General features: G+C 41.9%; 1 protein-coding gene across 1 annotated transcript; it reads right to left on the minus strand.

The window, feature by feature from the left end:
- Positions 1–599: 599 nt before the first annotated feature.
- LOC139203630 (soluble lamin-associated protein of 75 kDa-like) lies at positions 600–22,642 on the minus strand. The gene is made up of 13 exons (XM_070833453.1): positions 22,563–22,642; positions 17,764–17,900; positions 8,915–9,100; positions 8,244–8,415; positions 7,751–7,930; positions 7,496–7,618; positions 7,146–7,279; positions 7,017–7,047; positions 6,838–6,916; positions 4,861–4,933; positions 4,119–4,770; positions 855–1,316; positions 600–685 (listed from the first exon to the last, which is right to left on the minus strand). Exons 1-13 carry the CDS (start codon positions 22,612–22,614, stop codon positions 600–602), a joined length of 2,367 nt encoding a protein of 788 aa, XP_070689554.1. The 5' UTR covers positions 22,615–22,642.
- Between the last annotated feature and the right edge of the window lie 2,240 nt (positions 22,643–24,882).

A 24,882-nucleotide genomic window follows, 5' to 3' on the forward strand; every position in this document is an offset into this window, starting at 1 on the left:
TCTGGATTTAGACAGGGGTGTTATTATTACTGACGGAACTGACCTCCCTCTTAAAACTCTCTTTGCAATAGTTCCTTCCTCTGACACATTTTGATCACCTTCATTCACTTGGCTTGTACCTACTGATTCTACCTCTTCATCTGAACCATTTGCAACATTTTTGTCTTTGCCCTCATCTGATTCCACTTTGTCCTCTTCCTCTTTGTCAGTGGCTGCCTCAGTCTCACCTACCTCATCATCCGTATCATTTTCCCTGTAATCAACTCTTGGTTTTTTTAGTATGGATCTTTGTTTGGGAATATGGATTTTTGCTGTTTTGTCTTCAATAGTTTTAATTTTCCTTCTGGGAGTTCTGCTGTCTAATACCAAGGAGTTAACAATAGCATTGTTTTTACTTTCTGATGGCTCTTCCCCTGGTGATCCTGTTTCTTCTGCTGCTGGTTCTTCACCAGCTGGTTCAACCAAATGAGCTGTTAACTTAGTGTGGCCCTCTGCAGCATCTTCAGCTTGAGCCCCTGCCTTCTGTCCAGTAGGTGATGTTTCCTCAGTTTTTGTTTGTTCTGTAGCATTTAGCTCTCTGGTTTCAGGTGAACCATCAGTCAATTGATACATCTCCTCATCCTCAGGGTTTTCTTCCTCTTTCTGCTGAGTTTCCACTGGTCCTTGGTCTTTCTGTCTTTTGAATCTTGGTGAAGGTGTGGCATGTGAAATTATGGTTTTGCTCCTAAGTGTTCTTGTTGTTACGAGTGGCGCTTCTTCAGGCAATTCAACTAGTGCCTCTTCTTCAGCAATGGCAGTGTCAGATCCCACTTCTGTTTCAGCAGTAAGAGTGACTGTAATTGCATCTTCCTCACCTGGGATTGTGTCTTCTATTTCAGCTAATGAAATCTCAACTGTGTCAGTGCCGATCCCATCCATAGCTGCCACCCTGTTATCCTCCTTTTCAAGCACTGCTGCTTTCTTTGTCAAGGCATCCTTCATCTGCTTTGCATCTCCTAAAGCAGATTCTCCCCCTGCAAAACTCATGCCGTCCTTCTCTTCAACATCTTCTTCCTGAGGCTTCTCCCCTCTGTGTTCAGGTGATTCCTGCACTGCCTTTTCTTTCTTTTCTGGATTTCCATCTTCTTCCTCTTCCTCTGGCTGACACTGTGTGTGGACTTGTTTGGATTTACAAGGTGTGGCAAGAGCACACATCTTTCCCTTTCTAAGAGCTTTTGTTTCTTTTGCTGGTCCTTCTTCCTCATCATTAACGCCTCCCTTATCACTATTACGTGACTCTTCATAGCGGTTCCTTACAGAAGCTTCTCCCTGTCTATCTGCACACGTCACAGCAGATTGTTTCTCTTCCACTGTCTCTTGCTCTGTGAGAGATTCCTCTGTCACTGCTTCTACTTTTTCCATCTCAACTTCTGGCTCTGTGTTTTCTTCTTTCTGAGCTGCAGCTTCTTCCTCATTACTTTCTTCAATCTCGGCATCTTTACTTTTTCTTTTCACCTCAGCTTCTCCCAGCACTGCTTTGGTTTTTTGTACCTGTATCTCTTCAGCTTGAGTAGTTTCGTCTTCTCCCTCTTCCTCTGTCTCACACTGTGTGCGAGCTCTTTTGGATTTATGTCTAGTGGTGGCAACAGCAGACCTTCTTCCTTTCCTCAGAACTCTGGTTTCTACTGCTGGTTCATTTCCTTGCATGCTTTTCTTTCCAGTTGCTTCTTCCTGGTGCTCATCAGCTTGTATTTTTGTGATTTTGCTACAGGCTGTGGCTCTCACTGTCTTTTCACCGCTTCGCAAAACTCTTGTTTCTGTAATAACTGGTGTTTCCTCCTCTTCAGAAACACCTTTTGCCTTGTCATCCCTTGCAGTCAACAGTGCCTGTTGTACACTTTCTTCAGCTACATTTTCCATCACTTTAAATGTTAAGATTGACTGCTCCCCCTCTGCTGTATCTTGCATTGTGACTGCTTCCTCAGCAACATCAACCAAGGTCTGTTCCTCATCAGCACTTTGTCCAGCTGCAGCCTCTGCGTCCTCATCTGCTGTCTTAATACTGCCGGTGTGTCCCTCCCCTGGAGCATATTGTTGAATAGTAGCTTCCTTTGCAACAGTATCCACTTTCTCTATGCCCATTTTTGGTTCTATATTTTCTACTTGTTGAGTTACATCTTCATCTTCAAATCTTTCTTCCATCTCCTGAACCATTATCTCACCCTCCACAACAGCTGCTGCCTCTTTCAAGACTTCATGATGGGTTTTTATCAGGTCCACTAAAACTACAGTCACGCTTTGGAGGTCAGACAGCTGGGGTACCATTCCCTCACTATGTTGCTCCTCTGTAGAGGGTCTAGGAATAGCTGAGTCAGTGGCAGGTGTGCTCTCCTCCGCTACAGTCATTGCCATTGTTCCTTCTTCTGGCTTTCCTTTTTTCACTTCAAAAGTGACAAGTTCCCCCTTCCTCACCTCCATTTCACCTAGGGCTTTCCCCTCACCCACTTCCAGGCTTTCCTCTCTTTCACAAGCAACTTCCTCCTCAACCATTTCTTTTATATCCTCAGTTCTTTTCTCCCTCTCTTTATCTGTCGTTTCTAAAGATGCTTCCTTAAATTTCTCTTCTTCCTCTACTCCTGTTTCCTTGACATGTTTATATTCCCGCTCTCCCTTTAGCTCTTCTTTCTGGATTTGTCTACAGGTTCTTCTGGAATTGCCTTTAGGTGTGGCAGACACGGTCTCACATCTCAGTGTTCTTGTTGTCACCACTTGTTCTTCTTCACAGTTTTGTGTTTCTTGTTCACCAGCTTGCTTTCTGCTTCTTGTTGTTCTGTGTCTTGGTGTAGCAGTGACTGCCTTTGTTCCACTTCTCAGAGCTCTGGTTTCAACAACTGGTGCTTCGTCATCTTCCATGCTCATGGCCTCATCTACTTCAGATGGTGGAAGATTCTCTTCGGCACCATCTTCTGACTCTTTATCTACAAATGTCTGTAAAACAGCAGACTGTTTCTTTTCCACTGAAACCATTACTGTTATGGCATCATGCACTATAGCTTCCACCTCAACAGTGCCTGTTTCAGCTTCATTCACTTCCTTCTCAGTAATACATTCACCTGTGTTGCCTTCCTTCTGCTGTTGGTTGCTTCTTATTGTGGATATGCAGCTTGCTTCCACTGACTTTCTTCCATTTCTAAGGACTCTTGTTTCAATAACCAATGCTTTGTCTGCTTCACTTTTTTCCTCACGAACATTGACAAATTCTTCCTTGTCTTGATCAGAAATGTCTTCTTCAAGCTCTTGTTTCTTGACAGTCTCTGTCTCTGCAGTTGTATCCACAGATTCTTCTGTACCTTTTTCCTGTTTCTCTCTATTCTCCTCTTCCAGCACCAGCAATTCTGGTTCTGATGTTTGTTCCTCTGCAACACAGCTAGAAACTCCCCCCTCTTCTGCTGCTATCTGCTTCATTTGTTTTTCTGGTACAGCACACTCCTCATCAACCAGTGTTACTTGTCCCTCCTTCATGCTAAGATGGCAGGTTGTTTTTAGGTCAGCTATGATGACTGGAGATTTCTGAAGCTTGGGGATTTCAAATCCACTGTCCTTTTCCTGTGGTTCTTCAGCTAATAGTATGGCAGCCTCATTCAGAACTTCAACAGTGCCAGGCTCTTGTATCATGTTATCTTGTCTCATCTCTTCTTCTCTCATCTCTTTTATCACTGATTCAGTCTCTTTCTCTTCCGTTATTTCCTTATGCAACTCCACACTTTCAGCTGCTGCTTCTTCTGCATTTGGAATTGCACCTTCTTCCACAACAGTTAAATCCTCAGTTGATATCCCTTCTTCTATCTTGTCAACAGTCTCCTCTTGTTCCACTTCTAAGCGTTCCCCCATATGTTCATCTGTTACTTTTTCATCTGTAGTGAAGTGGAGTTCCACAGAGCTTCCACATAGAGCAGTGTCTTCCACCCTAGGATCCTCTTTTTTTTCTGCCTCCTCTTCATGTGTTAATTGTTCACCTTCCAGCTGTTGCCTTTTTTCTTCTCTTAATTCTTCCACAGCAACAGCATCCTCTCTTATGGAAGAGGTAATTTCTTTTGGTTCCTTTCCCTTAGTTACAGCTAGCTCCTCTACAACCTCACTCTCCTCTGCCACTTCATCGACCTCTTTCTTTAATTCTTCGCTTTGTCCATATTTGTGTTTGAGTGTGGGGTTGCTTTTAATGGTTCTTCCTCTTAAAACTCTCCCTCCTTCCTGGGCTGTGGCTTCCTCCTTTACCTCCTCCTCTGGATTTTTGTGCCGCTGAGATTTCTGTCTGCGGGTTTCACTCTGTACAGTTTTTATAGCCTTTACAACAGTTCTTCCTGTTTTTCCAGCTTCAACATCCTGAGATGTTGCATGTCTTGAAAGACTTATCTCATGTTGTGTAACGCTTTCTTCAAACCTTTCAGTGACCTCCATTTGAGTTTCAAATTTTTTGTTTACCTCTAAAACTTCCTCAGAGACTACCAGCACTGCAACGTTTTCCTTGTGACACTCATCCACTGCTGCCTCAGTTTCTGATGCCAAATTCTCAACGGTTATCTGTGAGTCATGATAGGTGTTGTTGAGATCCTGTGTTAGATCTTCTACTTGTGGTTCCTCATACTTTGGTGCTAATGTAACATCAGCTTCTTCCAGGTCTTGTGAGGCTAGGACAGTGGCTTGTTTGTCTGACATCGTAGTTGCTTCTTCTTTAGGTGCAGTATCAACTACATCCTTTCCTTTTTCTTCAGGAATCACACTGAACATGCCCTAAAAATAAACAAAGAAAACGGAATCCTGAACATGTTGCTGTACTGGTCATATAGACAAACATATAAGAATTTGCATTTACACACATACCTCAGTCTGCAACAATTCAGAAATATTATGTAGTTGCTCCTTTCTAGGGGTTTCTGCTTCAATATCCTCGATTCTAAAAGATGTTAGATATACTTGTTAATTTCAAGCATTTTGTAGCACAAGGAGCAAGTAATTATGACAAACTTGATAAACTTGCTTGGTTACAGGGGTCAAATGACTACTTTCCTCTTCATTGTATTTGTAATTGTACTTATAAGAATTACTAATAAATATTTTTTGTGATCCAGCAGTTGTGAATCTGCATTTCAGTGTATGGATCTACATTACAGCAATACACACATAGTAACCCAAATAATTTTTCTTTACAGGAACACGGTCTGCAGCAATCAATAAATAAAATGTCTGACAATCATAGTTCTGCAATAAACCCATCCAATCTGCTTCTCTGCCTACGTTACTACCTACTTGCACATGACCAGAGTTTTCCAAAAGGGTAAAACTAGTAAGCTAGTTGCACCAGAATAGTGGAGAAAGTGTGGTAAAATTTTAAATCACAGCTCAGTGACAGACTGTTGAAGCAGAGGAACGGGAGAGCCACAGTTCTCAAATTTGTGTACTGCAACAGATTCTCATTTATTGGGCTAACCATACATCCATGGAGCTAATCTGTTAACACAAAACACAGCCCCTGTATGGATTGACCAGTAACTCTGACCTTAAGTCATGGCGGCTGTATTGCTTGTGTTTATATGATTGTGGCATTTAACAGAGTTGTTTATTTATCAGACTGAAAGGCTGAGAGAGGCTGTCACTCAGAGGTTGTGTACAGTGGCAGCCGCTGTAGCACTCTCAAATGCTTGTCTGATGTTTAGAATGATGAAATGTGTTTGATCAAAACTGTGTACCCCTGGTTACAGTTTGTTAACCCTACACTGCCAGGTTTAGGTTACATTAATTACACTAGTAACTTCATGATTACTGCAGAATTATTGCGGCACACATAGTATATTTTGATGTATTATACAACTTGGCTACAATTGCTAGCTCTATTGGGTCAACATACAATATTGGCAACAGTTTGTAATGCTCTAAGCCGAATTTGTCTCTTCTCGGTTGCAAAGATTCTTCAACATTTTTAGTTAGTGTTATATTAACATTAATGTTTAATATTGTTACTTTAACGTTTTCATCAAATTAAGTAATATAATCCTATGACGTAATATTACAGGAGATTGTCTACAGAATCCATCAGGTGTCTTGAGTGTAACAACTATTGCAGCAACCAATTTTAAGGCTATATGTTGGCAAGCACAAGCATGTCATTGCCTTGACCTGCTTGTCAAGGTCAGGTATTTTCCTGAAAACAGCTTCTTCCCAAAGCTGTTAAACTCCTCAACTCATCCTGGACCAATTCCTTTGGTTCACTACCAGCTACTCAAACCTTCTGCCATCCTAGGGCTTAGATTTGGGACATGTCTCCATTATTCCATCCAGTCCATATGACTATGCCATCTGTTATCCTGTGTGCTGGATCAAATAACATTTTATCGCAAACATTATCAAAAACTATAGCTGGATCAAATTACTCTGATCAACTTTGTCCTGGATTCTAGTAAACATTGTGCTATTTCTGGACCTTTTCCCACTTCTTATTGTGGAGATAGCAAAAACTATCACACTGTACATCACAACACACCACAAGTTTACAAACGTATGCTCTGAATGGAGATAAATACTTAAGAATTTGGCTTGACAGTAGATTGTCCTACAAAACTCAGATTCTACAAAATGTCTTGGGCACACAGACGCACGCATTGCACTAGTCAATGAACTCGTGCCTTTAATGTTCATAAGGTAAATTGGCTGCAGTTTTCTTCAGGAAATTTCACAGTAGACTATGATGGCATACTGCCTATAGCACAAGTTGAAAGCTTGTTTTAGACTTTGTCTCAAGCAATTTGAATAAAGTAGTCATAATCTAAGCATCTAAAGTAAATATGTTTAATTTATACAAACCTAATAATATTTTCTGACTTGTCCTCTGTGAGCTTTTCTCCCATCTTCCTTTGTTTTGAGGCATTACTCCTACCCCGGTCTGCAACAGGCACAGCCTCTGAAACTGTTACAATTGGTACAATGTACATTATTACATTAAAAATGCTTATAATGCAGATGGAAAATCTTGAAATGCTCACCTTTGGTATCCCTCTGAACTGTCAAATCCTCCTACAAATCAAAATCACAGGGATTATTTTTACTTTACTAGAAATGATTATTTCTCAAAAATGTTTTTTCAAAAGGAAAAATGTATAGTAATGATGTACCACAATTTCAACTGTGCATTTGAGAGATTCCGCTTCTTTTATTTGTGTGGCAATTGTCTCCATCACCACATCTTTCTCAGTCATGTCAGTGATCACAAGAGATTCCTCTGTGAATGAGAGACTCTTGGATACTTCTGAGAAACAGAGTAAGAGATGGAGTATTTGAATTGAGTACACTAAATGATTTTTTTTCAAATTTTGTGAAACATTCTACAGAATCCATCCATCCGTCCGTCCGTCCGTCCGTCCGTCCATCCGTCCATCCATCCATCCATCCATCCATCCATCCATCCATTGTCTTAAGGGCCGTAAGAGGGCTGGAACCAATGCCAGTTTACGTTGTTTCTTACTAGTCATATCCATGGCCTGGATCTTGCTGGCAATATTGGACCTCTGGTTGGGCCCACCTATGCTCTCTACCTCCCACAGCAGGCCTGTGTCTCCTGGGTACTGACACAGATACGTCTCACACACTATAAACAAAGAGGAGTGCATTGAACTTCCATTAATTTAGTGGTTATAAGTGTATGTAATACCAACAATGCTAACTGAGAAAGTAGATTCATATCAGTAAGGTGTACTAGCTGCAGGGTAGACTAATGTACCTTTATACATGGATTTTGTGAGGGGGTACCTCAACCCCAGACAGTCCTCTTTGAAACTGAGCACAAAGTCCTCAAGCATCTGCAGGCCAAAGCCTTTACCACGCTGACATTTTCTAACAAATATGGAGTCCATCACCGGGAGTTGATAGCTTCTGGTTGAAAAAGAATTACATGAACTTCCTAAAATAGAAAAAATAAGCAAACTCATGAGGAAATTGGTAGGAATTAACCAATAATTTATCTCAAACAGGCTAAAGAAGGTTTTACATGGATATAATTGCATTTACAAATGCTTTTTGGACTGAACAGTCTCAAACACCGCAAAGTAGTTGAAATAACTGAGAGGTAATAAGAATTAGCATTGAGAAGAACATTTACAATGTCAGCATTCACAATTTTGCTTTAAACTGAAAGCAAAACAGTAGACTGAAAAACAAAAGGCAACAGTTGAGGTATATCTATGGAGATGTGCATTTTACATCATGCACATTACCTGAGGGTTTGACTGAGTAGAAACCAGCAGCCTCTCCATTATTCCAAAGGATTTTTGCATGATCTTTTTCTCCATGGCAGAGGAAGGGACGTTCCTCAGAGCTCATTTCCTTGGCTCTATAGATGACACGATTAAGGATGTATAAAACTATTCTCTCTCCTACTGTCTGCACCTGAAAAATGCACAAATAAAAAAACATGAGATTTTTAATTGAACAGCACCCTGCAACATATGTTTGAATTTGCTAGATTTGCTAGAAACAAAACTTATAACATTGTGCAGCATTCCCTTTCAAAGGGAACAAACTATTCTAAGTACTGAAACTATATCCCTACAAAATGTCACCAAAATGTCAACTCATGACTTGACCCACATATTGCACTTATGTAAACACAGCTTTATACTACTCTTTTAACAATTTCTTTTTGACTGAAGGTTTGAATGAGGCATTCCCTCTCATTTAATACAGACCAAAATACAGATTCTCTTTCAACTCACCATGATATTGTGCGCAATGTCATGATATTGTGTGAAATAAGTCAAATAATGATCACTGTGAGAAACCTTTTTTCATATAGTCAGTGAAGAATGTTCATTGTTTATGTGCAGTGTATCTCTCTGATAAGAATGAATAAATGAGAATAGTGAAGGACTGGTGAAACATCTCAGACCTCCAAAGTTCCATCTCGAGCAGGATCTGCAGTCTTGAGAATCTCGTCCACTGGCCACCACTGGTCCAGCAGGTACAGAGCCACAGCAGTGAATGGGTCACCGGGAGAGAAGAGGGCCAGGATCTTCTGTTTATCACTGGATCCATACAATGGGACAAAGCCTACACTGGAAATGTCTATGGTGACCTGAGGACAGACATGACATGACATGTCATGTCAGTATCAGTATCATCACATATCACATAATCCTCAGGCCATACAGATAAAGGCCTGACAACTGACAATAAACAATATTCAGAGGTGTAGGCTCTTGTTATATGCATTCAGTAGTAGTAGAGTGTGAATGATTTCTCTTCATATCAGCCCTGTGACTGACTTCACACTAGAGATTTTCCACTGAACTTCATATTCATTGCATTAAGGATACCTTAGGCTGTTAGAAAAATAAGTTGGTCAACTAAATTAAATGCAAGCAGACAATGTATGAACAAACTGCAAACTACTTTTTCCAAGATGGCGCCAAGTGAGTGGCAGCCAGTTACTGCAGCTCTGAACTTTCTCCTTGTTTATTCTGACTTTTTTGCACTTTTTGCTTTTCTTAACGTTTTCTGTGCCTGCAGTAGTCGTTCCTGTTCACGTCCACACTTAGATGTGAAGCTGGTGAGACTGGTGTTGTGTTTTTTACTTTTTTCTGGACTGTTAAACGCTGCGCCGGCCGACACTTTCTTCAATGGCCGAGTTGTTTACACTCGGGAACAGCTGCTAGGACTGTTTTCACACCACGGACTGGGATGTGCTGTGCAGCCCCCACGGAGAGGACATCGACACTATGACCCACTGCATCACGGACTACATTAACTTCTGTGTGGAGAACACCGTACCCACCAGGAAAGTACGGTGCTTCTCCAATAACAAACCCTGGGTGACCTCAGAACTGAAGGCCCTGCTGAAGGAGAAGAAGAGAGTCTTCAGATCTGGGGACAAGGAGGAGCTGAGGAGGGTGCAGAAGGAGCTGAAGAAGAAGATCTGGGAGTGCAAGGCCAGCTACAGGACCAAGATGGAGAGCCACTTGCAGACTAACAATGTAAGGGCAGTCTGGAGAGGACTAAAGACCATCTCTGGTCACAGCAGAGGCCATGAGAGGGGGCTGGAAGGAGACCAGGAGAGGGCAAACGAACTTAATCTGTTTTTCAACAGATTTGACTCTGCCCCCGCCCCTCCCCCCACTCATCAAAGCACGGACCATCCCAGCACTCTGACACCCCCCTCCCCCTACACCCCATGCCTCTCCATAACAGCTGACCAGGTGAGAAGTGAGCTGAGGAAGACCAAGGCGAGGAAGGCCGCAGGTCCTGATGGCATCAGCTCCAGACTGTTGAAGGACTGTGCAGACCAGCTCTGTCAGGTGCTCCTGCACATCTTCAACCTGAGCCTGAGTCTGGAGAGGGTACCAGCTCTGTGGAAGACTTCCTGCGTGGTTCCGGTTCCAAAGACAACGCACCCCAGGGAGCCCCACCACTTCAGACCTGTGGCCCTCACTTCTCACCTGATGAAGACCATGGAGAGGATCATCCTCAAAAACCTCCGCCCCCTGGTGAGCCCACATCTGGATCCACTGCAGTTTGCCTACCAACCGAGCACTGGAGTGGATGATGCAGTCATCTACCTGCTTCACAGATCCCTGACTCACCTGGAGAACACCGGCAGCACTGTGAGGGTCATGTTCTTTGACTTCTCCAGTGCATTCAACACCATCCAGCCGTCACTGCTCAGGGTGAAGCTGGAAAGAGCGGGAGTGGACTGTCACCTGGCTGCATGGACAACGGACTATCTCACCAACAGACCGCAGTACGTGAGGCTCCAGGACTGTGTGTCTGACATGGTGGTCTGCAGCACAGGGACCCCACAGGGGACAGTACTCTCCCCCTTCCTCTTCACCCTGTACACCTCGGACTTCAGTTACAACTCTGGGAGCTGTCACCTCCAGAAGTTCTCCGATGACACAGCCATCGTAGGGTGTGTGTCAGAGGGGGACGAACAGGAGTACCGGGAGGTCGTCTCCAGCTTCGTTGACTGGTGTGAGCTAAACCATCTTCAGCTCAACACCAGCAAGACAAAGGAGATGGTGATTGACTTCCGCAGGAAGACATCCCAGACTGCACCGGTGAACATCCAGGGACTGGACATTGAGAGGGTGGAGACCCTCAAATACCTGGGTGTTCACCTCAACAACAAACTGGACTGGTCTCACAACACAGACGTCCTGTACAAGAAGGGCCAAAGTCGTCTCCACCTGCTGAGGAGACTGAGGTCCTTTGGAGTGTGCAGGACTCTGCTCAGGACTTTTTATGACTCTGTGGTGGCGTCTGCAGTCCTCTATGCAGTGGTCTGCTGGGGAGGAGGGAGCACAGAGAGGGACAGAAAGAGACTGAACAGGCTGGTCAGGAGGGCCGCTTCTGTCCTGGACTGCTCCCTGGACTCCATAGAGGAGGTGGGTGAGAGGAGGACACTAACAAAACTCAAGTCCATCATGGACAACCCCTCTCACCCCCTGCATGAGACTGTGGGGGCCCTCAGCAGCTCTTTCAGCAGCAGGCTGAGGCACCCACCCTGCAAGAAGGAACGCTACCGCAGGTCATTTCTCCCATCAGCCATCAGACTCTATAACACCAGCATCACTGGCTGATGTTAATATACTGCCTACCATCCATGTCATTCCATTCCTGTCTAAAGTGTAAATATCCTATGGTGTAAATATTTATTTCATTTCATCACAATCCATATATTTATATCTATATTTATATTTATATTTGCTATTTTTTGTCTTTTCTATTGCTTTGTTTCTTTCACTGTCCCTGTTTATATTGTTGCTGCTGTAACAAGAAAATTTCCCCCTATGGGGGATAAAATAAAGAAGTCTAAAGTCTAAAGTCTAGCGTTGAGCCAAGTTAGGCTACCCCACGTGAAGAGACCAGAGATCCCTGCAGAACTAAGGAGGAGGAGGAGGAGGGGATGCAGAGCCGGAGTTCAGCGCCGAGAAAGGAGACCGAGGTTCAAGCCATTGCCATCCATCTGTTGTCATGAGAAACGTGAGGTCTCTTCAGAACAAGATGGAAGAGCTAGCGGCGCTAACGAGGCTACAGCAGGAGTAACAGGAGTGTAGTCTGCTTCACTTCACCGAGACCTGGTTGAATGAGCTCACCCCGGACTCCCTGGTGCAGCTGGACGGATTTCATCTCGTCAGACCGACCAGAAACAGGAGGGAGAGTGGCAAGAAGAAGGGTGAGGGTATAGCGATGTTTGTGAACGACAAGTGGTGTAACCCCAGGCACATTCATGTCAAGGAGCAACGGTGTACTAAGGACATTGAGTTGCTAGCTGCTAGCATCCGGCCTACCTGCCGAGGGAGTTTTCACATGTTATCGCTATAATGATGTACATCCCCCCCTCGGCCAACGCCGACGCAGCCTGCGAGCTTCTCCACAGTGTTGTGTCACAGCTACAGACAGCGCATCCCAAAGCCTTTCTCCTCATCACCGGGGATTTCAACCATGCTTCCCTGTCTACCACTCTCCCAAACTTCCATCAGTATGTGGACTGCTACACCAGGGACAATAAAACTCTGGACCTGCTGTATGCAAACACAGCGGGTGCTTACAGCTCCTTCCCCCTCCCCCCGCTCGGCCGCTCTGATCACAACCTGGTCCATCTGCTCCCTGTTTACACACCTATAGTGAAGAGACAGCCCCCCACCAAAAGGTGTGTGAAACAGTGGCCCAAGGAGGCCAGTGAGGCACTGAGGGACTGCTTTGACACCACAGACTGGGAGGCCCTCTGTGGGCCACATGGCCAGGACAATGATAGTTTAACGGACTGCATCACAGACTACATTAATTTCTGTGTAGAGACCACCGTGCCCACCAAGAGGGTGCGGTGTTTCTCAAACAACAAGCACTGGGTGACTGCTGAGCTGAGAGCCTTACTGCTGGAGAAAAGGAGGGCTTTTAGATCTGGTGACAGAGAGGAACTGAGGAGGGTGCAGAGGGATCTTAAAAGAAAGATCAGAGAGTGCAAGGCCAACTACAGGAGGAAAATGGAGGATTACCTGCAGCGGAACAATGCGAAGGAGGTCTGGAGAGGTCTCAAAACTATGTCAGGGCAGGACAAAAGCAGTAGGAGGGACCCTAAACCTGGAGACAGAGACTGGGCTAACAAGCTTATTCTGTATGGCGACCTTGTGGGTCTTGAAAGGCGCCCTAAAAATAAAATGTATTATATTATTATTATATTATTAAGCTAAATCTGTTTTTCAACAGATTTGATACTGGAAGCCCAAGGTGCTCAAGGTGAAGCTGAAGAGAGCGGGGGTCAGTGACCAGCTGGCTACATGGGTCACTGACTACCTCACGGACAGACCCCAGTATGTGAGACTGCAGGACAGTGTGTCTGATGTGGTGGTCTGCAGCACAGGGCCCCCCCAGGGAAAGGTACTTTCACCTTTTCTCTTCACCCTGTACACATCAGACTTCAGATCCTTTGGAGTGAGCAGACCACTGCTGAGGACCTTCTATGAGACTGTGGTGGCATCTATGGTCTCTTATGCAGTGGTGTGTTGGGGAGGGACTTGAAACTGCTCAGAGAAAATATGAAAAATACATAATTTGGCATCCACAGGGATAACACATTCTATCAATCTTGAAACTTGAGTCTCTTTCCAGAAAATCTGAAGTTTCTCACAGTCCCACATACAATAAAACATATACATAACTCCTGTAAAACTACACAAATTTAATCTTAACATTCCTAATGTTTGCATCAAGTGTAACAGAGAAGTAGGTACTTTCTACTTCTCTGTTATACTTGATACAAACATTAGGAAGTCCTTTATTGGATCCAATGTGCAGTTGAAGTCACCCCCAATTATGTAATGTCCACTATAGGAAGACAAGTGAGAAACAAATGCTAATAAAAAGAAGGATAATCTCCATAAGGAGTATATATCAACACTACGTTAACCTGAACAGAAATTATAGTACCACACAAAATGATAAACCTCCCTGATGGATCTATGTATTCATTTTTTAACAGAAATAGAATTGATTTGTGAATTGCTATCAGCACTCCTCTAGCATGGGAGTTGAAACAGGCTGAGAAAACCTGTCCTGGACATCTATTTTCAATCCGTCTAATATCATCTCTCACTCAGTGAGTGTCCTGTAGAAAGATCATCTTGGATCCCATTCATTTAAGGCTGCCCAGTACTTGTTAAAGTTTCACCAATTTATTTAGACCCCTTACATTCCAGCTGGAAATCTTTATATCTGACCTATCTGGCATACAACAGAAAAGTGAATATTTTGGTTGGACCAACTTTGAAATGTGTTGTGCCCGTTGTTTTCTGTATAGAAAGTTGCAATAGCTGACAAAAATACAAAGATGCTGAGAGAAGACCCCCAGCCTCAAAATCTTTGTACATTTCCCCAAACGAAATGCACCTATTAACCCCCATGAACATCTGACTTTGGTTATGTAGAACGTCTCATCCACATTGTGGGTAGTAACGTATGAGTGTGCACACATCCTTACATATAGGCTCACCAATAAATGAAAAGAATACAACGACCATCTCTTAAACCATGGGAATCGTAACAGAGTGAAGAGTACAAAGTATGTAAAATATGTAATGATGGGTCGTTTACACAAGCCTTTTATGTCCATTAATTCAAGTGTCTCTCTGTATCCACGCAGGGACAATAAGGCTCCACTGATAGTAAAGAATCTGATTCACACAGGTTTCATTTATAAAGGAAAAAGACTGCATACATGCAGCTATAGCTTCCCAAACTTAGATTATTTATAAGCCATCTATATATAGTGAACAATCCGACCATACCAAACCAAAACCAAACTTGTAGTTCAGCTCTTCGTTGGAGGAGATGGTTCTGCCTCCGACACTGTCTTAGAGATAAGGCGTTTGTCATCTTGTGTGATGATCAGGTGAGCTGGGTAGAGGATGCCGTAGCGGACATTCAGGGCCCGGAGCTGGGTTTTCACTCTATCGAAGCATTGCTGGCGCTGCCGGGTCTCAGCCGACAGGGCTAGGTAGAGGCTCACGCGCTGGTTTCCGTATCTCACCTCCTTCATTCTGCTGGCTGCCCTCAGCGTCTTCTCACGGTCTTTGTAGATCAAAAACTTCATAACGACTGTCCTGGGCCGGGGGGACTGGTTCGAGTATTTCACTGTTGGTGTCGACTGTGAACGGTGTCACTCTTATCTCCGTCCGGAGCAGAACTCAGGTCAGCAGCGTTAGCGATAGCGTAGTTAGCCGCGGTGTTATCCGTGTTGGTTTGCACCGCCGCTTTAAAAGATAGTTGGCCAAGTTTCTGATTTTTAGGTGGCATAGTCCCTTTTCAGCTTTCCCCAAGATTTCTAACGCGAAACAATATTAATTTCGGCCGTCTTTAAGAGAGTTCTTTCAGGAATCTTGGTGAGCCAAGTTCATGTGTCCTCTCACCAGCACGCCATAACCGGAAGTCACATGTCATTTTTAATGGTACTGTTCGGTGGGTTACGGAACAAAGCTTGTGGTCATTGAGAGCACTGGCCTACAGTATCCCTGCTAAGAACCGTCTGGACATCCCATTGGCAAACTAACTCCCAGTCCATTAATCTTTCGTCAGCTCCTGAATCGATCAGCTGCTCTTTCAGTGGTCAGGCTGAGAGAAGCCGAACTTCTCCGTCCGCTGACGCTGCGGGTGGCCGCCCTCATGATCTCAGAGTCGACTGAATCCATAGTGGCCAGATCGTAATGTTACGACCAGAGCCACCTAAGATGATGGACTCAAATACTCGATGCGAGGCAAACAAATAGTAAAAACGTGCAGTTTATTGTTGTACCAGAACAACAAAGAAAAAGCATCAACAAACAGACACAATCAAAAAATACTTAAGACTAAAATACATACAACTGATACTACCTGACTCGACTCAAAAACTCTCAACAGATACTAACACTGACACTAGATTGCTGGAACACTTGACACAAAGGACAAGACGATCTGGCACAAGACAGGAAAGCACAGACAATAAGCAGCTCATCCAGGATGGCACATCAATGCGAGCTGTGGCAAGAAGGTTTGCTGTGTCTTTCAGCACAGTGTCCAGAGCATGGAGGAGATACCAGGAGACAGGCCAGTACACCAGGAGACATGGAGGGGGCCGTAGGAGGGCAACAACCCAGCAGCAGGACCGCTATCTCCTCCTTTGTGCAAAGAGGAACAGGAGGAGCACTGCCAGAGCCCTGCAAAATGACCTCCAGCAGGCCACTAATATGCATGTTTCTGCTCAAACTGTCAGAAACAGAATCCATGAGGGTGGTATGAGGGCCCGATGTCCACAAGTGGGGCTTGTGCTTACAGCCCAACACCATGCAGGGCAACTGGCATTTGCCAGAGAACACCAAGATTGGCAGATTCGCCATTGGCGCCCTGTGCTCTTCACGGATGAGAGCAGGTTCACACTGAGCGCATGTGACAGACATGACAGAGTCTGGAGATGCCATGGTGAACGTTCTGCTGCCTGCAACATCCTCCAGCATGACCGGTTTGGCGGTGGGTCAGTAATGGTGTGGGGAGGCATTTCTTTGGAGGGCCGCACAGCCCTCCATGTGCTAGCCAGCGGTACCCTGACTGCCATTAGGTATCGGGATGAGATCCTCAGACCCATTGTGAGACCATATGCTGGTGCAGTGGGCCCTGGGTTCCTTCTGATGCATGACAATGCTAGGCCTTGATGCTATGGACTGGCCTGCCCGTTTCCCAGACCTGAATCCAATGGAGCACATCTGGGACATCGTGTCTCGTTCCATCCACCAACGCCACGTTGCACCACAGACTGCCCAGGAGTTGACTGATGCTTTAATCCAGATCTGGGAGGAGATCCCTCAGGAGAACATCCTCTGCCTCATCAGGAGCATGCCCAGGCGTTGTAGGGAGGTCATACAGGCACGTGGAGGCCACACACACTACTGAGCCTCATTTTGACTTGACCAAATCCAGACCTCCATGGGATAATAATTTTGATTTACATTGATCATTTTTATGTTATTTTGTTCTCAACGCATTCCACTATGTAATGAATAAAGATTTTGAACTGGAATATTTCATTCATTGAGATCTAGGATGTGTTATTTTAGTGTTCCCTTTATTTTTTTGAGCAGTGTACATAAGGGAAGGGAGAACGGGTGGAAACTATCAGGACGAAGTGAATGCCAAAATAAAACATTAAAGACATAAAACACATTCACTAAACTTACCAAACTTGACGAGACATAACAAGTGTTAGTTGTATTAGGTACTGTAGTTGATGTACTTTTAAATGTCCTCCCTTAGGCCACACTAAGCACACACTATGTGACAGACTCGACTTTTTACTCAACTATTAATACTTTGCAAACAGACATACACACACAAGTTTTAATTAGAAAAACCTGTATTAAAAACATAACCACACACATATTTGTTGCTTATAAAATAAATCTAAAATGGTGTTTTAACTTTTGTAACACTCAAAAATGCTGTGCTGTCCTGTTGTGGATTTCATTGATTGGATTTTGGGTTCTACTATTTTTTCTGTGATTCCTGGCAGTGATTCTGACATGCTTGATACATACGGGCCCTGGCCCAAAGATTTTGAGACAGTGCCTTCATGACAATAAATGCTGCTCTTGTTGACGTGTACGAACCTTAATGACCTGGCAAAAATGGTTGAACGACAGCACACTGATCCAGTCAGTAGTGAGCTGGGACAGCCCTGGTCACCATAGATACACATTGCGTGGTGTGCTTTACCTGGGTGGAGTCAGAAAGGATGAGGTGTTCAGGAGAATCAGGGTTGCTGTAGAGGAGGCTGTTCATGTAGTTGCGGGCTAACTGTTCAAGCTCTGCCTGGCTAACTTCAGCCAGGAAATCCACAGGGAACTTCATTCCTACACAACACACAACACATAGCAGTGAGAAGGAGCAGTGTTCAGAACCTTAGTCAGAAATACATCAACATACCTGTGCCTGTTGAGTCACATTGAGATTTGCATAAAGACAAATGTTAACTTAACACTTCTCCCTAATAAGGTTCCCTTTACAAAGAGTGTGCTATTATGGCTTTATTGATTGTTAATCAATCATTTACAAATGGATTTTTGGCTCGGATCATCTGTCTTTGCTAGAAATGAGTGATGTCACCAGTCAAAAGGAATTTTGACCTTCACAACCCAACATTTGTTTTTATGTATGGTTATATGATTTATATGTAACTTATCTATAGACCGTTAGTAAATGATTTCTTTACCATTAATAAAGCCCCCAATAATAACTTTTCTAATTGTAATTTTTGTTATTGAAGAAATTTGGTTGTACCTTTAAATGCAATTTTTTCCAAAAATCTTTAAGATGGCAACGCAGAAGTGGCAACTTTGTCGCCCAACTTTGTGTTTTCCTTTTGTTTGTTTTTTTAACTACTTATTTTAATGTTATTGTTTTTTTGATTGGAGCTTGTTTAGTATGCCATCCAAAGTCTCCTTGGTTGCTTTGGCCCTTCTGCTGTTTTTGATTGAGTTAGATTCAGTGACCTCATTCAATGAGCACCTGAATCTAACATGTAAAAATGATGCCTAAATGATGACGTCGTCCTGACATGAAGCCTGTCATCTCCGGTTGGTTAAGCTGGACACATCCACAGTGATTTACAATAGATTCAAACAGAGTTACAGATATGTTTGGTTAGAGCCTGTGTCACAATCAGTGTGTCTGCACATGATTGGACATTTGCCAATTAACCAACAAGTAATTTAAGAGTTTTTATGAAATAAAATACTTTGAGCAGGGTTAAATAACGAATTAGCTTAATTAATTGTTGATCATTTTAAATGAATCTTTATATTTCAGTTCCTCTAATGAGACCTAATAGCAGATAGCAATAGAGTGCAGATCTCCACCAGGCCCTCTCTCCTATGCTTATGCTATTTGGGCACTACTACAGGAAACACTATCTGATGGGAACAGACTTAAGACAAGATGGTGATGGAAAAAACAAAAATGGGAATTTATTCATGTTATACTGTGCATAACTTCAGTGGATCATAACTATCGGGAATGGAATTAATCTGCAGGAAACCAACTGCAAAATAAAATAAAATAGGTTTTTCAAAAGTTATGAATCACCTCAACCACAAGAGTGATTGTGTTCAACAATAAATTGCACCTTTGTTTACCATCTGTCTGCCTCACATTTAGAATTTGAGTCTGTTTTCTTGTTTGCGCTTCTGGTCTCAACACCACAGACCACTCTGATGACAACTTCAGTCAGTCATACAGCGTCAGAATATGACTGATGCAATAAACATGTACTGTACCTACAAATTACACACACACACACACACACACACATATATATATATATATATATGTGTGTGTGTGTGTGTATATATATATATATATATATACACAAATATATATATATAGTGCGTATAATGTTTTAGCTGTATGTCTATGATGGTGAATTAAGTAGTTTCCTTGTATGAGTATCCATACTTGGCCAATACAGCTGATTCTAATTCTAGCCTTAAACAACTTCAATATACAAAACATGCACACAACAACCTACTCAATAATAACACAGCTCACATACACAGTGATAAAGATTTGATGATTTAGTGTGAGCTACTTGCAGGACCAGTTTCCTTAGCATGGAAACTAATCCGAAGGGGTTATCAATGTCTTCACGTGTGCCAACAACATCAACACATCCTGGAGGCAAAATCACATCATTATCATTATCATGCTTTCTTTTTGCACCCCTTTCCCTTTCTGCTCAAATTAACCCATTACTCCGTTACTCTACATCTTAGTGTCAAATATAACTTCCATGTATAAATATCAATTTAGTTCAGAAACTTCACATAGTCCAGATTCCTGGCATTACATAACTGACTTTGGAGGATGTTCCAGGGAATCATGTTCATGTACATGTTCTTTTAGGATGTTCCTTGAAAGTTTGTGCCCTTTCAAAGATTATGAGCTGTAGTGTTAAACTTTGAAGCAGCATCTGTCCTCAACACATTATGCATCCCACTCTCAACAGTGCATTCACACATGCTCATGAGCGTCACCAACCAAGTATTAGGTCCATTTTGTATTATGTGTGTGTGTGTGTCAGAGCTAACCACTGAGAGTTTGAATACCACAGATATATCCATCCAATACGAAGTACAGTAAATCTACTCTTAGTACACACATAATTGCACACTGCTGCTGTGATAAGAGCAGTCTTTGCTCATTTAGATACAATCTTGTTGATTAACAATTTCATCTACACTTGCTTGTAATATGTACTGCATCTTTCAGCTCTTTTAACACCTGTAGCACAAGCTACAGGTATTTAAAGTACATATGCATGCCGACAGTAGTCTCTTATTAAATGAATGTCCTGTAGTACTTATTTACAGGGTCTTATATTGACAGTACCTTAATTAACTCTTCTGACACAGGGCACGACCATCTGGTAGTCTGTTCTGCACAGATTCGAATTTTATATTGTGAGATCCATGAGATTCATGCAAAGCTCTGGTGAAGAAGCAGACCCAGTGCTCCCTCGGGCAAGGGAGTAGTGAATACCACACATGCACCTACAAATAACACTCTCTTTCTGCCTGTTAAACAGCTCTACATTGGGCACCTTGCCTAACTCCCAATAACTGGCCTGAAAAGTCTGAATAAAATCTATTATTAACACTAATATTTCAATTGCAAAGGAGCTATACACCATTTGTATCATGTTTCATGAACCTCTATAATGAAAGTACCATATTTAGGATTTATTTCCATGTATCTTGTGACTACAGCCCTATCTTGTAGATTAAAATGAGGCTTTTCTGTTGCTGCTAATACTGCATTAGCCTAACCTAACACATTAGACAAATTTAGTTTTCCACATAGGTGTGGCAGGGTCTTTTTTGTCGTATGTCCATGTCAGCAGGGGTCTGTACAGACGGTCCATGTGAAGCTCCTTCTTTTCTTCTTTTTTTTTACAGTATGTGCCGGCTGTACGGACCTGTCTGTAACTGGTGTATGACAGAATTTGTGGCATTCACCCAAAACAAATGTCTTCTTTGGAGGTTACAGATTCATTTAAGGACATTATTACATGTGGCTTAATGGACTATAGTTGATGATCCGCAGGATCACGCATAAACTATGCATCAACAGATAACAAATATGTTGCCTAGATCTGTTTTGTGATCTAATGGACACATTATTCCTCCACTCAACACCTCCCCTGTTGTCTTCTGTGCACTTCTTCAGTGACTGAATTAGCGCAACAAGCACAAGAACACAGAGCTGAAGGAGAAAATGTCTGTGTTTATAGTGGAGTAAATAAATTAGGAATGCACTGCAAAAATCACGCTTGCCACTAATCGACCACGGCAGGTAGAATTTCAGTCGACCGAGATTGTCTTTGGTATGCTACAGACCTAATTCCCTAGTGTAAGCCAGTCTAAGCTCTTTAAACTTTTTTAGTTCTACACCTGAGGTTGTATTGACCAACCACAATAGTTTGAGTTGAGCTCTGTGCATCCAGCATTTACACAGTGTTTACAGAGAGGATTTCTACAATTACAGTTGAGTTTGACTTTTAAGATCTTTAACATCCTAGTTGCTACTTTGAAGTGACACATTCTGTAGAGAACTAGCACAAAAACTTTGGAACATTCTTTTTTCACTACATGAGAATGTTATATTCACATGCCATATCAGACTTTGATGTAAGCAGCTGAAAAAATAACTGAAAATACAGCTACAAAAAGCTGAGTGCGCACATCCTGTCCTTATGAATCTGTTGACAATGTGACAGCCTGAATGTAAAAGAGTACAAAGAGTTCCAAAGTCATAGTGGGGCGGGATGTGTGGTGTATGTGAGTGAGTGAGTGAGTGAGTGAGTGAGGGGTGTGTGTGTGTGCTTTCCAGTGATGAACCAGGTCCTGACAGCAGGATAATAAAAACTTTTCAACACATTTCACACATGTAAACTCATCGTTGACCATTTAGCTCTTCAACTTTTTCTTTGCAACAGTGAAATCAGATAATAAAAGTAATAAAAACTACGCAAATGATTTCAACAAAGGTACAGGTCTTTGTGAGTGATAGTGTTAAATCAGGCAAATAAAACTAGTACACAACCAATAATAAGCAAATACATGAAACTAGCGTATAATACCTAAATATGCCTTGTACTGAATTATAGCTTATGGACAGCACGGTTGAAGTTTACAAGGAGACTGTTCAGCAGCTTCATGTTAGGCTGTTAAGAGTTCAGAACATTTTGTTCCAGAAAAAAAGTAGCTACAAAATAGTGTGTAGCGCTCCCACCAGCTAGCTGGATGTAGCAGCAGAGACTCCCAGAGCTGTCTGCGTTTCCACTGAGACTGTGAGCAGTGGATGTACCTGCGTGAGTCTATCTTTAATGCCAGCCTGCCTTGCTGTTCTCGATTCTGCCTCCCAATTCCATAAGTCCACCAAGAGAATACCCAGTAACCAGCACACACACACACACACACGAAGGGGAACCGCACAAAGCAACATGACGACAAACTCACCACTACCTTTCCCACGAGGGCTTTCTTTGAAACAACTCTCACTGTTCTTCATTTTAAATTCCGTGGACACGCTTATGGTTTGTTATGTAGTTAGTTGCAAAGCTCTGCGCATGCTCAGTTTAGACCGTCCTGTACAGAGTTATGTAACTAAGCTATAATCCAATGTAATTCCTGATCACCTAAAAATCAGTGAGACTAGTGTGTGTCCCCACCCGTCAGTGACTTTAACACATCAACTTCTTTACAAATGTACAACTTTTTAGGTGGTGAGTATATGGTGATAAGCAAATTTTTTCAAACCCAGCTTTACTTTGACTACTACAGCAGTTTACAAATATCAAATATGATGAGCTGAATTTTTAGAAAATGTGTACAAAGTGATGCACAAAACATCTAGAATGGCATATTTTCATTTGATAAACAATAATCTCAAATAAACCTGGAGTGTGCTTTTGAATATGTATTTGAATAATATCTATATTATACAGAGTCCAGCAAAAAAAAACAGAATAAATGTTAAACCGTCATATATGGAAGAAGTTCAGATAAAGTTAGGAGAGAAGTTAAGGATCAAATCAAGAATTAAAGATGTTCAAGCAGAGCACCACAACCATAGATAGCATTTATATTATAATTTCACTCATACTTTTCATACATTTTTCAAACTGTTATTTTCTAAGTGAAAGAAAATCTTTATACACGGTCTAGTTATTTAAGAAGTTCATTATTTAAAACAACACCATACTGTAATTTGAAGATTTGAGGTATGACTAAGAAATATCAATATAATGAAAAGTCCATAAAAGCTTTGAAGTGATTACCGTCACCCTGTTGGAAGAAGTAGTAAAATTGCATGGAAGATTCTTAAATATGTAAAATTATAAACACATTATCAGCAAGATATCCTTGAAGTATAGAATGGAACACTTAATGTTTTACAAGTAAGAAGTACTAATGATGCAACAGAATAACCCCTTTATTACGATGCATAATAAAATACTACTGTGGATGTATGAGGTGGCATTCTACAAATGCTGTCATGTAAATTTTAGCCTTTTCAACATGTTTAAACATAACTTTCCTAAGTGACCCAAAGTGTTGCATTGTATTTCATTACAATACGATACAATACAATTTGCAACTTGCAAGACGCAAACAACTTACTAATATTTGTTTTTCAGACACTGATTTTTAAATCAAGTCTTAGTATTCGTTTTGTAATCATGCATGCAGCCATGTGCATTGCTAAAGAGGCTGGGAATAAAATAAAGAAATGTACACAAGAAAGTCAGATTTTATGATGCATTGATCATTATGTATTTAGACAAATGTAGTTGACAAAAAATTATGATGTTTCTTCTAGAAAGATTAGGCAGTTACTATTAATATTTACAACCCAGTACAATATTATTTTTTTATTAATAAAATAAGTATTATTTATAAAGTGGTACATTAAAGTTTTTATTTCTGTGCTTTCAGTTCTGTCCACCAGAGGACCTCAGACTCGTGATATCTGTATCTTTGCTTCTGTGTTTCACTACTTTGTTTGGGCAGCAGGAGTAGCTTTTCCTTCCCTCTGCCAATGTTCTGTGTCTGTATCAATACAAATAATGAATGAAACATTCATCATTATGTCTCAATACATAACGAAGAATACACTAAGAAATCATGGTACAGGTGAGCACTATATCTTTGAACATTGGGACATTTTTGTCTGGTCTGTGCTCTAAAAGTACACCTCTGCACCCCTTCTTACAACAATGTATCTTTATGCCCTGGTATGAAAATGTACCCATTGGAAAGTTACAGAATCGGTAGAACTGGAGTAACGTGTCATTTTCTACATTAACAATGTTAATACTGTCTATACCAGTTATTCTGGAGTCAATACTAGTTGACACTGGCTACATGTTGGACTGGTTGACAGTCAATCACAGGGCTGACACATTAAGACAGACAGCTATTCATTTGCAATTTAGTTACTAATTAACATGCAGGTCTTTGGGCTGTGGGAGGAAGACAGAAGGCCTGGAGAAAACCCATGTAAGCATGAAGAGAACATGCAAACTCCACATGCACATACAATACCCCAGCCAACCAGCAGGTTTGAACCCAGAACCTGCTTGCTGGGACAATTCAGTAAGTGCGATAAAACTCTAAATCGCAAATTGATTTCACACATAAAGTTCATTTATTTAAAATAAACCAACTCTTTGTAAATGAATACTCCTTAAATCCAGATTTTGCAATCAATTTGCTGCATCATTGTTTGTTAAAATTAAAAGTATGTAATTGTCTGCAATTATTTATTTACCTTTCA

Source organism: Pempheris klunzingeri, chromosome 7 (genome assembly GCF_042242105.1).
Source record: "Pempheris klunzingeri isolate RE-2024b chromosome 7, fPemKlu1.hap1, whole genome shotgun sequence".
Taxonomy (NCBI): Eukaryota; Metazoa; Chordata; class Actinopteri; order Acropomatiformes; family Pempheridae; genus Pempheris; species Pempheris klunzingeri.

What these genes read in the sequence shown, in the direction of transcription:
- LOC139203630 (XM_070833453.1), bottom strand. Translation starts at nt 22,614, where the DNA reads ATGAAGAACAGTGAGAGTTGTTTCAAAGAAAGCCCTCGTGGGAAAGGT. An exon ending in AATGCACAGTTGAAATTGTG is followed by an intron (nt 7,048 to 7,145) that starts GTACATCATTAC and finishes TTTGATTTGTAG; the next exon opens with GAGGATTTGACAGTTCAGAG. An exon ending in AGTTCAGAGGGATACCAAAG is followed by an intron (nt 6,917 to 7,016) that starts GTGAGCATTTCA and finishes TGCCTGTTGCAG; the next exon opens with ACCGGGGTAGGAGTAATGCC.